At 42.8% G+C, this 14,803-nt stretch overlaps 1 protein-coding gene across 1 annotated transcript in view; it reads left to right on the forward strand.

Annotated features, from left to right (window-relative positions):
• LOC111655052 (neuron navigator 2-like) overlaps positions 1 to 14,485 on the forward strand; it is a 119,683-nt gene extending 105,198 nt beyond the window's left edge. The window contains 10 exon segments of the mRNA XM_087174009.1: positions 88 to 217; positions 2,533 to 2,851; positions 3,191 to 3,914; positions 5,147 to 5,366; positions 6,699 to 6,973; positions 8,015 to 8,080; positions 8,892 to 8,936; positions 9,490 to 9,650; positions 10,210 to 10,392; positions 13,277 to 14,485. Coding sequence (XP_087030135.1) covers positions 88 to 217; positions 2,533 to 2,851; positions 3,191 to 3,914; positions 5,147 to 5,366; positions 6,699 to 6,973; positions 8,015 to 8,080; positions 8,892 to 8,936; positions 9,490 to 9,650; positions 10,210 to 10,392; positions 13,277 to 13,353 — 2,200 coding nt within the window. The 3' untranslated portion in view covers positions 13,354 to 14,485.
• Positions 14,486 to 14,803: the final 318 nt, after the last annotated feature.

A 14,803-nucleotide genomic window follows, 5' to 3' on the forward strand; every position in this document is an offset into this window, starting at 1 on the left:
CCCCTCCCCCATCGACTCAACTTTGGAAGATTTATTGTTTAGAGTACTAAAGTGAGCCCCACTGTCCTCTGTTGTGTGTGTGTTCAGCTGGGATGACAGCAGCTCTGTGAGCAGCGGCATCAGCGACAACATCGACACCGATGACATCAACACCAGCTCCTCCATCTCCTCCTACGCCAACACGCCCGCGGCACAGCGTAAGGGCCTCAACACACAGGTAAGACTGCACACACACACACACACACACACACACACACACACACACAGTTTTTTGATGTGTCACATGTTGGGATAGCCGGCTGCTTTCCCTTTTACATTAGAGAGGAACGTTACCTGACAAAACCTGAGCTTCAGTGGTTTTAATATCAGTGTTTGGGAAGCGAAGTCTTAATAGATCAAGTTAAAGATTGAAAAGGATCTGGATTCAATAAGCAGATTTGATGAAATTGCCCTTGTGCCCTTACTAGACGCCCACAAGAACAACTACAAGGTTCCTCCAGCAAATAGTTGCTTAAACATGTTTCCCCACAGATGTCAGTGACTTTATTTTGGGCAATTCACAACAATGATTTGATATTAGCAAAAAGTCTTTGAGCCGAGTTCATGAGTTGTGATGTGCAGTGATGTTTTTAAAAACGTTCCTGAACATTGCATTCAAATGCAAAAAGTACGTTTTTTAGAAAGATGCAAACAGACCATATTTCTTTTTGTTGTCAGTTGCCTAGCAACAACGTTCACACAACAATCCTACCCTCAACTTCTCACGGCAAAAATATGATCACTAGTTCCATTCGTTTTATTCAATCAACAGTTAATTTGTGTGAATGTTTGAAAATGTACATGAAAAATTTGCAGCATTTCAGCACCGCTCATCTACAGAGAGGCAACTAACAGGAAATTGTTTACATTATCAATGAACAATCAATTGTTTGGCTGAGCGGTCACGTTAGCAACATGGCTACCGCTGTCAGACTGGCTGCTGTCCAAAGCAAGCTGTAGGAATCTTAATCTCAACTACAAACCCTGATCTTGATGCTGATCTAGCAGAGGGCCAACAGAACCCAACTGAGCTCTCTCCATAGTCGCACTGACCCGGGACAAAGCCCGCTGGTCCACCACATTGGTGTGTTGAAGGTAACTCTTGTTTTCGGTTTCTTTCTGTTGTCAGTTTAAGCAGCAAATTACATATAACACTGAAAAGGGCTGGAGGAAATATAAACTATATATAGACATTAGCAAACTCTTCTTTCATACATCTACATGGTCATTCCTCCGCTTTGCTTCTTTTTCCTAAAGCCGGCCTGTCCCTGCATTCCTGCGCTCTCAGAGAAGAATGTGAGACTCACAGAGCTAAAGCTGATGTTGACTCAGGCCTCAAATCACTAAACACTGATTAGGAGCCACTACGGTTCAGTAAGGTGATCGGTGAGACGATAATATTGTCAGCTGACTCACTTGAGTTCGACACACACACACACACACACACACACACATACACTATATTGTGTCTGAACTGGAGCTGGTCATCATGTGACGTGTGTCTATTACAGCTGCAGAGGTCAAGGTGCTGAAGAAAAAACAAAGGAGAGTACAAAGGAGTCTTTCTCTCAGTACAGCAGCTCTGACACGGTGCAGCTTAATAAACTCTGCCTCATCTGTCCTCTGGTAATGGCACACGTTGGCTGGACCGTGCTGCATTTTTGTAGCGTTGCCTGGACAACTGCAGAACTCGAAAGCAGCCGTCATCCCTTAAACAGCTGTAATTTACTGTGATAGTTAAATAAAGGCTATGGCGAACTGGCTATGTTATACTTTTATTTGAAACAGCAAAACCTTCACAAATGAGTTAAAAGAAATTCTAAGTGCAGCAGTAAATTGCCTTCAGTGTGTTTTCTGTTTTAAACAAAGTCATGAATTTATAAAACTCTGCTGCAGGGACCGCCGCTGTTTGTGCACTTTCTTTTATTGTAAACTTGTTTGAAGGATAAAAAGAAAAATATCAATACAGTGTGTAAAGAACACCTGATGCTGTCTTACTTAATACTTGTTCCAGGATTTTACCAGGGGCTGTATACATACAACTTTAAATGCTTTAATATTATTTCTGTTCTTTTGAAATGGCAATTAGCAGTGTAAAAAACACTGTTAGCACAAGTTTGAAGAGAAAATATTTAAAGACTTGAAAAACTGGAATCTCATAATTTGCCCAAAACTTCAAGTTCAAGTCTTTTTCTTAAAAACATGAGCTTCTTCTCTCACATTTCACTGAACCAGGAGAAGTGTTTCTGCTCAGGCCTCACGGTGCAGGCGCTAGCTGCAGCGTGACGGTCGGTGCAGTTCTTTCTAATGTGGTCGAACAGCTTCCTAACAAACTGCTCAGGTGACGGTGGTGTGGACGCTGGTAGGATTACCCAGCAGGATGGTTGTGGTCATAAAATGGAGTGCTTTTTAGAGCCACTTGGCAATGTCTCATAAAAGACGCTTTCTTCAGCAGTAATAAATCTGAGTGTGTGTGTGTGCGTGTGTTCCCAGCCTGTGACGGATGCAGAGAAGCACTCGGCCTCCACAGCGTTGCACCAGGCCTGGTCAGGAGACGAGGTGAAGAGGCCAGACGGCGGGTCAGACAGCGGGGTCAGGATGGAGCCAGGCTCCAAGTGGAGCCGCCGGAACCCCTCCGACATCTCTGACGAGTCTGACAAGGGCGGCTCGGGGAGAAAGACCCCCTCCGTGTCGCACACGGGCTCCTGGAGGAGAGGCATGAGCGCTCAGGTTGGGGTGACGTCCCCCCGGACTAAAAGCACGAGCAGCACAGGCTCCACGGGCTCCATCACTCTCAAGACCCACAGTTCAGGTAACACAGACATCCACCACCAATTAGAGAGAGGCCAGTTCTTCATCCTAGCTGGTATCATTCTTTGTCTCCTCGCTTCTTAAATCAACTTACAAAAATACATTCAACTACATAGTAATATAAATATGAAATGAATTGCTTATTTAGTTGGTTTACTGCCACGACTTATATTCTGAAAACCTCTTAAAGAAAAAGACAGAAAAGATTCATTTAAGGAAACAAAAACCTTCTAGTCTTTTCCGGGCTGAGGACAAATGAAAAACGAGGCAACGCTCCTTGCGATGTGAGTATGAAATCACCCACACACCCTGCTGATGTCTCCTTCTGTGTGACCTGCAGGCAAGACGGATGATGTCAAGGTGTCAGAGAAAGGACGTGTCTCTCCTCGTGCTAACGGCCTTCACCGCTCGCCCTCAGACGCAGGACGCAGCAGCGGCGATGAGGCGAAGAAACATTCGATCTCCAGCAGCCGCACGCCGACAACGAACGCCCTCACACACACCGTCTCGGACCCCCACTCCCAGACGCACACACTCACCTCCCGCACCCCAACCAGCACCTTCGGCTTTAAGAAGCAGGGCCCTGGGATGGTAACTATGGTTACAGCTAGTGGTGCCACCATCACCAGCGGTTCAGCCACCCTGGGGAAGATGCCCAAATCTGGTGCGCGCTCACTGGCAGGAAGCCTTAAAGCTGGTGGGCAGGACGGAGGGTCTGCACTGGGTCACCATGACGATGGTTTCCTCCCCATGAGTGCCCGCTCCACGCTGCAGTACCGCAGCCTGCCCAGACCCAGCCGCTCAGGAGCTGCCGCCCGCAACGGAAACCGCTCCTCCACCAGCAGCATCGAGGCCGCCGTGCTCTCTGTCACGTCTCACGGCAAAAACTCGATCAGCATCGCCAAGGCCAACGGCTCAGGAGGGCTGCTGGCCAATCAGACGGATCGGGAGAAGGGCGTCTCTGAGATGGACAACCTGAGGAGCGGGGTCACGATGCAGAGTGGAGGAGCAGCGACTGTTCCTCTGACAGGAAGACAACAGGTTTCTTCACCTACACTACGCAGGTGAGCACGCACACACACACACACACACACATACACACACACTTTTACAGATCATTTATAATGTCAGTAATCCTGTAGACATAGTGACGGCTAACAGATGAGCCACGCTGAGTGGGGCTCTCCTGTATGGGCTTGACTTTACCCACATATTGTACACATACACACACACACACACACACACACACACACACACACAGAAGACCATTTTAAAAACAGTAATCACGTAGTCACAGTAAATGATAAGAAGTGGTGAGTAAGGATCACACGTGTGGGCTTGTTACACACTCACACACACACACTCTCTCTCTCTCTCTCTCTCTCTCTCTTTCTCTCTCTCTCTCTTTCTCAGTGAGGTTAAATCAGGCCATTGTGAATGCAGGCCTTGAGCTGGGCTGATCAGCTGCCAAGCCTCAGCCTTGGTGGTGGTGGTGGGGGGGAGGGTGTGGTGCAGGGTAATGGGAGCTGAGTCTTACCTCAGCGCTCTGCCCTCATTAATGTGAGGGAGTGATAACTCTTCAAAGAGGCTGTGTGCTGCCATTATCGCCCACCACGGCTCCAGTCATCACAGCCTGCCATTTAACTCTAACTCAGGATTAGCCGAGAACCAGGAGGGAGTTCTGTGTGTGTGTGTGTGTGTGTGTGTGTGTGTGTGTGTGTGTGTGTGTGTGTGTGTTCCGAGCACTGACTCTACTTTCTCTGACTGCAGGCCCGCTGCTGTCTTTCTTGTTCCATGCAGAGTAAAGAATAACACCGGCGGCAAACACACTTCGTTCTGTGCTTTGATCCAGAACAGTCATGAATATTTACATGAAATTTGTTGTTAAATTTGCTGCTAATATTCAAAGTCCCTGGAGGAGAAACCCTAACGATTTTGGTGACCTCCCTCTTACCTTCCTTTTTTCAGGATAAAAATTCCAATTAATCACAAGGAAACACGGGTTCAAAAGAAATAATTAAAAAAAAAGATGTAGACAGTAATTCATTAAATTAGAAAGAGAATGTTTTTATAGAACATCACGGCCTTTCTTCTGGGTTAAAACTCCTTTATTAAATGATTATATGACGTGTTACAATCTCAGAAATGTGTGACATTGTAAATTTGTCCTGTCGGTCACAAATGGGAGATTTCACACCTTTATTACTGATCTTTTATCAGTGCTTTGACCCAACTTCACCTCTCTCTCTCTCTCTCTCTCTCACCCTTCCTCCCCTTCCTCCTTGATTTTCAACAGGTTGTTTGGTGGGAAGCCCGGTAAACAGGCTCCGGTCACCACGGCTGAAAACATGAAGAACTCCACCGTTATCTCCAACCCCCACGCCACCATGAACCATGTGGCCACGGTGCTGGAGTCCCCTGATGCTGGGCTGGGAGGCGGGGACAGCGAGACCAGCAGCCCCCTGTTTGGAGGCAGAGCGCTGGGGTCGGGGATGGGGACGCTGGGCAGCGAGCAGGTGAGAGGATTGGTGTGTTTGTGAACTCCTACTCCACAGTCAATTGTATGATTTAAACAAAAAACTACTGTACCAGCGTTGTCTAAAGAAAACAGTGTTCTTCTTTATTCTCGTGCTTTAAACTCGCTGCAGTGGCCTGGTTTATTTTTAGAAGTGTGTCACAGGAGGAGCCGCTTATTCATTTGTCACACTGTGGATATTCTGCAACTGCCCACCACCCATTACTCACTGTGAAAAGAGGGAAGGTGTTTGCTTTTTTTTCGTTTATTTTGGAGTTGTATATGAGTTCTTTTTAGCCGTGGCAGTGTCGGTCTGTTGCTCAGTCCACCACTTTGGTCCAGACTGAAATACCTCATCAGCTACCGGAGGGATTGCAATGAAATCTTTCTACAGACATTTTGATGGTGCCTACAGGATGAAACCTGCTGACTTTGGTTATTTCATTCAAGGGTGAGATGTTGATATTTGAGAGGTTGATATTTGTAGTGTAATAGGAGAGTGTAATATCGAAACAACTATTTAATACATTGCCACGGAGTCTGGTGCAGATATTGATTTTCATTTCATGTCATTTTCATGTCACACTACATGTATTTTACTGTCCTCCTCCACAGAACTAACTCACCACATATGATTTTTAGAGCCACTGTCTTTTCGCACATCAGCTAAATGGTTCCTGGTCAACTGTCAAACCTGCTGGTTAAGTTTGGCTTTAAGATTAAAAATGATTGTGTGCCCTTGGGCTTAGAGGTGATTAAGTAAGTGTTTGTGTTTGTGTTGGATGTGGGAAGGTGTTTGCAGAGCTAATGACGAGGCTTTGGCGGGGACACAAGGATGATCTTGGTCTCACCTGACTAATGCGACAAACTTCCTTGGAAGTACAGATGGACAATGTAAACACTTGTTTGACGAACTGTAGGCTACATGCTGAAGCTGGGCAGAAAGGTGTGAGCGTGCCCAGTCATGAACTCTACATCATGTTCTCACATGATTCATAAGGTTTCTTCAGACATGTTATGAATCATAAAGTGACACATCGGGCATTGTTTTTACAAACAGTGAGCAAGAGCTCAAAAGTGTGAAGAGTCAGTCATTTCAAATCAAACAGACCATCAAACAGAAACTACAAATTGAATTGATCAGGGCTGCAGCTGATGAATGTTTTATTGATTAATCACATGATCTTTCTAAAGTCAGAAAATGGTGGAAAATGCCACAGAGCCCAAGGTCATATCTCTACACTACACAATCTCACTTATGATAAATTGTTTGAGGACTAGAATAGATTCTGAAATCAATAACCTCAAATCAATCCTCTCCACCCGTCCACAGGCCTCCAGTCCCGGCTCGGTCTATTCCTCCACCGGCCCCTCCAACAGCCTCACTTGGGGCACCACCTTCAGCAGCTCCTCCGCCCAGAGCAGGGAGAGCACGCTGGGCGGGCACGGCGGGACGGGCAGCGTGGGCTACCCCTCCGTCAGCAGCATGCACACCAGCAGCGAGTCCATCGACATGAGCCTGGGCAGCGGCGGCCATGGCACCCACAGGGAGGACACCCTGTCCGCACTGGGTCGCACCGGCAGCGTCAAGACTGGCATGTCTGAGAGGTGAGGACGCACAATAGTGGCGAGTTTTTTGGAATTTCCATTTAAAAAAAAAAAATCTTCTTTCCTTTTTTTTTTTTTAATAAAAAAACCCCTCATCTGTTCTACAGTTGCATCTTGCCTTCATTAGTCTGGTGTACAGGGTTCTTTCCAGATCCTTTACACACAATCTGTTACGAAGTGTCATTCATGAATTAATGTGACTTTCCAAAAGTTGCATGAACTAAGTAACAGAAATACTTAATTCTGATAGACTCTTTGCACTTTGCTGTGTGAGTATATTTACTGGAAGTATGACATCAAATTTAAGGACTTAAGGACAAAAGCCTTATTCCCTCAACAAGGGCCCAACACAGATAATGTGAGACACAACCCAATGAATTTTTAAGTAACAGGCTAAAAGTTTATAAAAGTTGTTAAAATTAGCTGAACCTCAACCAGCTACAACAATAAATGCTGCTTATACAGTAGCATGCATCACTAATAAAGTAGTGTCAAGTACTTCAGTAGTTTTTGTTCAGTCAAATTTTGAATGCACTTTGACTTGTAATGAAGTTTTTGATATTTTCACTGAAGTAAAGGATCTAAATACTTCTGTCAGTGACCGTGTTAAAATCCTGCCCAGTTCAGTTCTGACATGAATTCGTTTTTAAAGGATCCAGAATGGAGGTGATGCTCAAAGCATTCGTCACGGCAAGGTGTCGCCTCTTGTTTGCCGTTCTGTCTGCGCTCGAGCACAGAAACAAAATCCCACGGCGTCCTCAGTCTATTATACAGTAATTGTGGTCATTGTAGCAGATTCCATCCTGACAGGTTGACTGTGTAATGTGACAGGAATGTCTCAGAGGAAACTTAATAGCATCTGGAGTCGAAGCTTTGAGGCCATGACATCACCCTCCTCCGCTGAGTTTTCTTTATTAACTGCATTGGTGAAGAATCTCGCAGTTGACTTCAGTTCTGAAGGATTTCTTCCTCTACTTTATTCTCTAAAACTTTCTTTCTCTGTGTCTGTTGTTCGTTCTCCTTCTTCCTGTCCTCCATCAGTCCCCTCTCCTCCCCCTCCGCTAGCCCTATATTCAGCCGAAACACACTACCTCGGAAGCAGGACAGGTAAATGCACCTGTGTGCGGTGTTAGGCTCCTGGTGAAACAGCTGTGGAGGTTCCTACTAAACCACCACCTGCTGCCACACACAAAGCATCACAGAGGACCACAGAGAGTAGCTCTGTGTGCTAGCTTGTTGTATTTTGTGTCTTTTTGTGTGTGGAAGTGTTTTGCTCTGTGTGGTAGTTAGTGGTTATTTTTAGGACCTCTAGCTCCTGTGCGAATGAGAGAGAGAAAATGTGAGGTTGTCTGTGTGGATGTCGGCAGCTCCAGTGCTTTTGTTTAGTGGTCCACTCTAGTCTGTTTTGACTGTGACACACTGCCACCTTGTGGTAGAGTTTATATGTGCAGATTCACCCAGTAGAGTGAACGCAGGATGTTTATGATGGATTTTGCACTGCAAAAATCTCAATCTTAAGGATTGTTTTGCTATTTCTGAGTCCTAAAAGTCTTATTTCCTGTAAGCCTTATTTTCAGTAATTAGTCAGTTTGATGAGTCAAATGTTTCATTATTTTCTATAATCAATAATCACATGTATTTATCCTTTATTCCACTATAGTCGTCTGATTTCCTTCAAGAAAATGTTTTGAGAGGCAGTTTTTCTAATTGTTTTAAGAAAAAACAAGTTTTACAGCTGAATAAGAGACAAAAATTAAAATACAAGATAGAGATTTTCTGCAGTGTGTAAGTTAGGATGTATTTGTGTCAGTAAGAAAAATAATTTTAGTGTTATGTAGTTGTTGAGCGGTGCAGCCACATGTTTCTTTGCCTCCTTGCTTCCTTTTCTTTCCACCTCTGAAGTGTTTCTCTCCCACAGCGGGACACATTGTGGTAGAAACACTCTGCCTAAGAAGGGACTCAGGTACAGACTTCACTTCCTGTTGGACATGTTGAGCTTTTGCACACTGGTTAAAATTGTCTTCTGTTTTTCTTTTTCTTTTTTTTTTTTCTTTCTGCGTCTACATTCACTCTTCGAGGCTTGTGCTCACGCTTGTAAAGATGCTTTTGACGTTTATGTTTGGCACCTGTGTTGTTGTGTTGTGCTTCTGTGAAGAGGCATGTCACCTTGTCGTCCTACAGAGCTATCACTGTCTTACGCTGTAGCAGGCTTGATTTCTGGGGGGTCAAATTTTCTATGGCTTCTGTTCTGCTTTTTTCCCCAGTCTGTGTTGCTCACAGCTGAGAATCAGTCCGTGTTCACGCTGTTGTGATTTCTTGTCTCAGCGTCTGATTCATCTGATGTTAGATCCCGGCTACTAATCTGGCTGCTTGAAAGAAAAAAAAAATCCTCCTTTGATTGTGAAAAGTCTGAAAAATCAGAATCCAGATCAACGTGTCCTGTAATAACATAGAACTGCACTTGTTCTGTTTTGTGTCCTCACTTCCACTTTAACCTCCTTTCTGACTTATTGCAGGTATGGCCCATCTCCACAGCTGCGAAGCCACGAGGAGGCCCGTGATTGGCTGCGCTCCCACTCCACCAGCGGGCTGCAGGAGTCAGCCAGTAACTCCCCGTTCTCCCCGGGCTCCAGCCTCACCTCCCCCTCCGGCACCCGCTTCAACTTCGGACAGCTCGGTACGCCCCAGAACAACAGCACTACACATTTATTTACCCGGGAATCATTTCTTCCGTATGGCCACCGTACAGAAACAAATGAAACCCTTCAGTTTTCATAAACTGAAGTTTAAACGATCGCTAAAGTCAGTGTATCGACCCAAGGTTGTTGTTTTTAGTTCCAAAAAGTTTACAATTAGATTTAGCAGGTTTTTCAAGTGAAAGCAATCACCACACTCGGCTGGATTTAGCCTGATACACATAATGCTCTAGTCATATCATTTCATGTTATCAGTGAATGGACAGAACAGTGATTGATTAATCAATCATTTAAGTCATTTATCCAGCAAAAGGACCAAACATGTTTTAGTTCCAGCCTCTTAATTGTAAAGATTTGCTGCTTTTTGCTGTTTTATATTGTAAAATTATATGGTAAAATATATATCTTTGGGTTTTGGACTCTTGGTCGCACAAAACAAGTAATTTGAAGATTTTACCTTGGACTCTGGGAAAGTCAGACATGTATAGACTAAACTTTTAATAAAAATATAACTTTATAATTTCCTGTATCACTTTACAGCATCCAGCCCAACCTCTGCGGCTCAGATCAACATCGCCGGTCTGCGCAACAACAGCCTGACCAATCAGGACGCCCCCTTTGACCCCTGCAGCGACAATCGACTGAGAAACTCCTGCATGTCGCTCGACGAGAAGACTCGCACCATGAGCCGGTCGGGCTCCTTCAGGGACGGCTTCGAGGAAGGTAAGAGGAGACAAAAGACGGATGGAGGCATAGAGTCATATTCAGTGACTCTGTGTGAGTCCTGGCCATGTTTGCTTCAGACATTTGGCGAAATCTGTAATTAGGTGTAATCCTTTTCTGAGACCTACATGCCCCCTTCTCTCTAGAACTCTGAAGCCTCTCCTTCCTTATTCCACATCGCCATGCCAAAAGAGTTATTATTCCATTTGTTTAGAGAACATTAACACGGATTACAGCCGCTCCTCTAAGAAAAGCCCTCTATCCCCTTAGAAATCCATAATCAGCTTTGGTGTGGCTTTGTTTTTTTCATAAGCTTGTTTATTGGGAAAAGTCCCCAGCAGCGCTTTTCCCACCATCAGGCAGACTCCCTGCTCAGGAGAGGTCGCTCCTCTGGAGTCTGCTCAATCCTCAAAGCCATAGAAACAACACAGCGCTTTGGTTTAGAGAGAGGGAGGAACGGGTTGTACTGTGTTCTCTTAACGGAAAAATCCAGCCTTAAAAACCTCAATGATGTTGGCAGTGAACTTGCATTTCAGTGAACCACAGTGTAAACATTAAACCACATCATAATGCAGCCACAAGACATGTTTGCAAATTTAGAATTTCTTTCCTGAAAACAAAAAATATTTCTGTGTCAGCCTGTGTAATCAGCAGGTGAATCCTCACTTCCACAAAAAAAGGCATTCTGGTACATGGAGTTAATCAATAACTGAAGCAGAGCAGAAAGTCACAGATGAAAATCCAAACTGGTTCAGCACCTGACAGTGTGAAAGGATCTAAAGGTAGTTTTTGTCCCTGCAGAGTTGAAGCAGAGACGAACACATGCAACATGAGAGACGGACATAGACTCAGAGATAAAATCCAGTGACACTGAAACTGGTTCTGTGAAGGCGCCTTAGGGGAGTCAGATACTCAGTGTTTTTTGAGCATCATGTCAGTCTTACCAGATGATTCTTTATATCACTGTTTGAAGCATGTTGCCTTCTTCAGAATAAAAGCCTGTTTTTATCTCAACATATAGTGTATAAGAAAAGGCGTTTCAAAATACAGCTCCATTAAGAGGCCATTCATATTCTAAGAACCAGAAAATACAAAGTACAGAAATACAGAGTAATATCACAAACAAGAAAACCATCTAGTGTTTATGTGATCACTTATCAGCAGCTGGATAAGATGATTTATAATTTTTTTAAATTTATTTAGAAATTGATTTAAGTTGTAATATTCTGGGAGATATTTGATTATGTTTAAACAACAGTTTTTTCAGCAAAGACAGATGATAGTGCACTGAGCAGTGTGTTGTCTCCTCACGTCTGTTCAAGTTGATTAAAAAGAAGGCAGCTGTCAATGGCTTGTTGTTAAGGTTTTAGCCATTAGAAATACAGTAAAAGAAGTAGAAAATCAATATATGGCGGTCAATGTTGATATTGTGTTAATGTGAGGGGTGAAGAGGGCCTTTGTTTCAGGACATTTGTGTCAAGCAAACGCCTGTAGAGCTTTGCTGGTGTTGTTTAACTTTTATAAAACTGTACTGGCAGCACACGCCAAATACACATGCACAATTACACAGACTCAGACTTATTATTATTTCCCCCCTCCCCCACAGGAGCATAGTTATATCTGTCTCACTGTGTTTCCCAGCCCCACAAGTCAGTCTTCCCTTTCAGTGGAGGAGATAATTACAGGGATCAAAGTGAGAGGCGTGAGAGAGAGGTGGTGACATACAAGAAACTTCCAACATAACTTTCTCTCTCCCTCTCTCTCTTTCTGTGTGTGTGTGTTGGATCGCAGTGTGTAGGTCTGTGAGGACATGCCGTTTGCGTGTACATGTGTGTGCGTTGCTGAAGGGTAGAGTTACCCGACCGTTGTTAGATTGACAGGACAAAAGTCACATCATCCACCCAACACTTTGTCACACCTGTCCCGATGGAGAGCAACACCACTACACACTGTCACCTCATACTCTGGCTACAAACACTCCCACTTACCTTGGTGTACACTCACCCTCCTCTCATGTCTGTACAAACCATATTTGCTGAAAGACACAGTTTATAATCTACAACTACAAACTGAAAGGTAGATGAACTTAATCTTTAAGGAGATTAGCAGCGTGTACATTTGTTATTACTTTCTGTTCCCACTTTCTCCAAAGTCAGCACCGTAGAAGTCACAGGGGATTTTTGTTCTGCCTTATAATCTTGCACAACTTCTGTGGATAAAGCCTTATAACCTTCTGCTTTATTTTTATTTTGTTTTTTTAGGATGAGAATCAAATGGTAACTCACAGCTCGCAATGTTGATCAAATCAGGTCTAAAAACAATAAGTGAGTCCAATTTAAAAGATCCTGTCACACATGACCTGCCGTGAATTCCCCTTTTCATGTGGCTCACAGCACACGTTGCCGTCTGGACCAAATTAGAATAAAAGAGTGAGTCCTCATTAAAGCCTTGTCTGCTCCCTGTGAGGTAATTGAGTGAATGACTGAATTTGCTGAGATCAGCCCGACCTCTCGGTGCGGCCGATGACTTCACACTCCTGATCCTCTCTGATCTGCTCCCAGGCGGGAAACAGTGCTGGCGTTGTGTCCTGGCCTCTGATGTGTGATTAGCGGCTGACTCATTAGCAGAGTATTGCTCAGGCTGTCATTAGTTGCGCCACAGTGCGACTGCAGCGTGTAGGAGTTTTATCTTTATGACCAAAGAGCTGCAGAGGAAGTGGGCAGTTGGGAGGAACTGGGAACACTGGGAGGACCAGTTGTCGGGTGGGCAGGGTTGAAGCAGGGTGGGTGGTTTCTGTGGGGGGTCTCTTGGTAATTATAGTAGTGTTGTGTGTACAGATGTACTTTCTAATCCACTCTTTTACTTGTGGCTTCTGTCTCCTCAGTTCATGGATCATCCCTGTCTCTGGTCTCCAGCACCTCCTCCATTTACTCCACGGTGAGTCCATCAAACCAACAGTGAATTAGGGTTTATTGAATAGTTTTTTAATCCTGGTGATACCTTCAATACTGATACAGTAAAAGTCATGATATAGTAAGGCATAAAAACATCAAAATAAGTCATATTATATAAAAGCATAGAAGTGTCAAAAAAACGTCATAATATAGTAAGGCATGAGAATGTCACAGTATAGTAAGGCATAAAAATTTCAAAAAACGTCATAGTATAGTAAGGCATAAAAACGTCATAGTATAATAAGGCATAAAAATGTCAAAAAACGTCATAGTATAGTAAGGCATAAAAACGTCATAGTATGGTAAGGCATAAAACGTCATTGTATAGTAAGACATAAAAATGTCAAAAAACGTCATAGTATAGTAAGGCATAAAAATGTAAAAAAAATAACGTCATAGTATAGTAAGGCATAAAAACGACAGTATAGAAAGGCATAAAAACGTCATAGTATAGTAAGGCATAAAAACTCGCACTATATATAGTAAGGCATAAAAATGTCATAGTATAGTAAGGCATAAAAATGTAAAAAAAAAAAAACATCATTCTATAGTAAGGCATAAAAAGTCTTACTTTGGTAAAGCATAAAAAATCATAATATAGTAAGGCATAAAAACGACAGTATAATAAGGCATGAAAACGTCAAAGTATAGTTAGGCATAAAAACGACAGTATAGTAAGGCGTAAAAAGTCATAGTTTAGTAAGGCGTAAAAAAGTCATAATAAAGTGAGGCATAAGAATATCATAGTATAGTAAGGCATAAAAATGTAAAAAAAAAAACATCATAGTATACTAAGGCATAAAAACATCACAGTATAGTAAGGCATAAAAATGTAAAAAAAACGTCATAATATAGTAAGGTATAAAAAGTCTTAGTAAAGAAAGGCATAAAAACGTCAAAAAAATGTCATAGTATAGTAAGGCATAAAAACATCATAGTATAGTAAGGCATAAAAATGTCAAAAAAACATCATAGTATAGTAAGGCATAAAAACTCGTAGTATAGTAAGGCATAAAAACATCATAGTATGGTAAGGTATAAAAAATTATAGTATAGTAAGGCTTAAAAAAGGTTATAGTATAGTAAGAAAAAAAACTACATAGTATAGTAAGGCATAAAAAATCATAGTAAAAAAGTCATAGTATAGTAAGGCATAAAAACGTCATAGTATAGTAAGGCATAAAAATGTCATAGTATAGTGAGGCATAAAAAGTAATTGTATAGTAAGATATAAAAATGTCATAGTATAGTAAGGCATAAAAATGTAAAAAAAAAAACGCCATGGTATAGTAAGGTATAAAAAGTCATAGTATAGAAAGGCATGAAAATGTCATAGTATAGAAAGGCATGAAAATGTCATAGTATAGTAAGGCATAAAAATGTCAAAAAACGTCATAGTATAATAAGGCATAAAAACGCCATAGTATAGTAAGGCATAAACCGTCATTGTATAGTAA

Source organism: Seriola lalandi, unplaced genomic scaffold (assembly GCF_002814215.2).
Source record: "Seriola lalandi dorsalis isolate HSWRI2012SDOR001 ecotype SW California unplaced genomic scaffold, Sedor1 jcf7180002054299, whole genome shotgun sequence".
Lineage (NCBI taxonomy): Eukaryota > Metazoa > Chordata > Actinopteri > Carangiformes > Carangidae > Seriola > Seriola lalandi.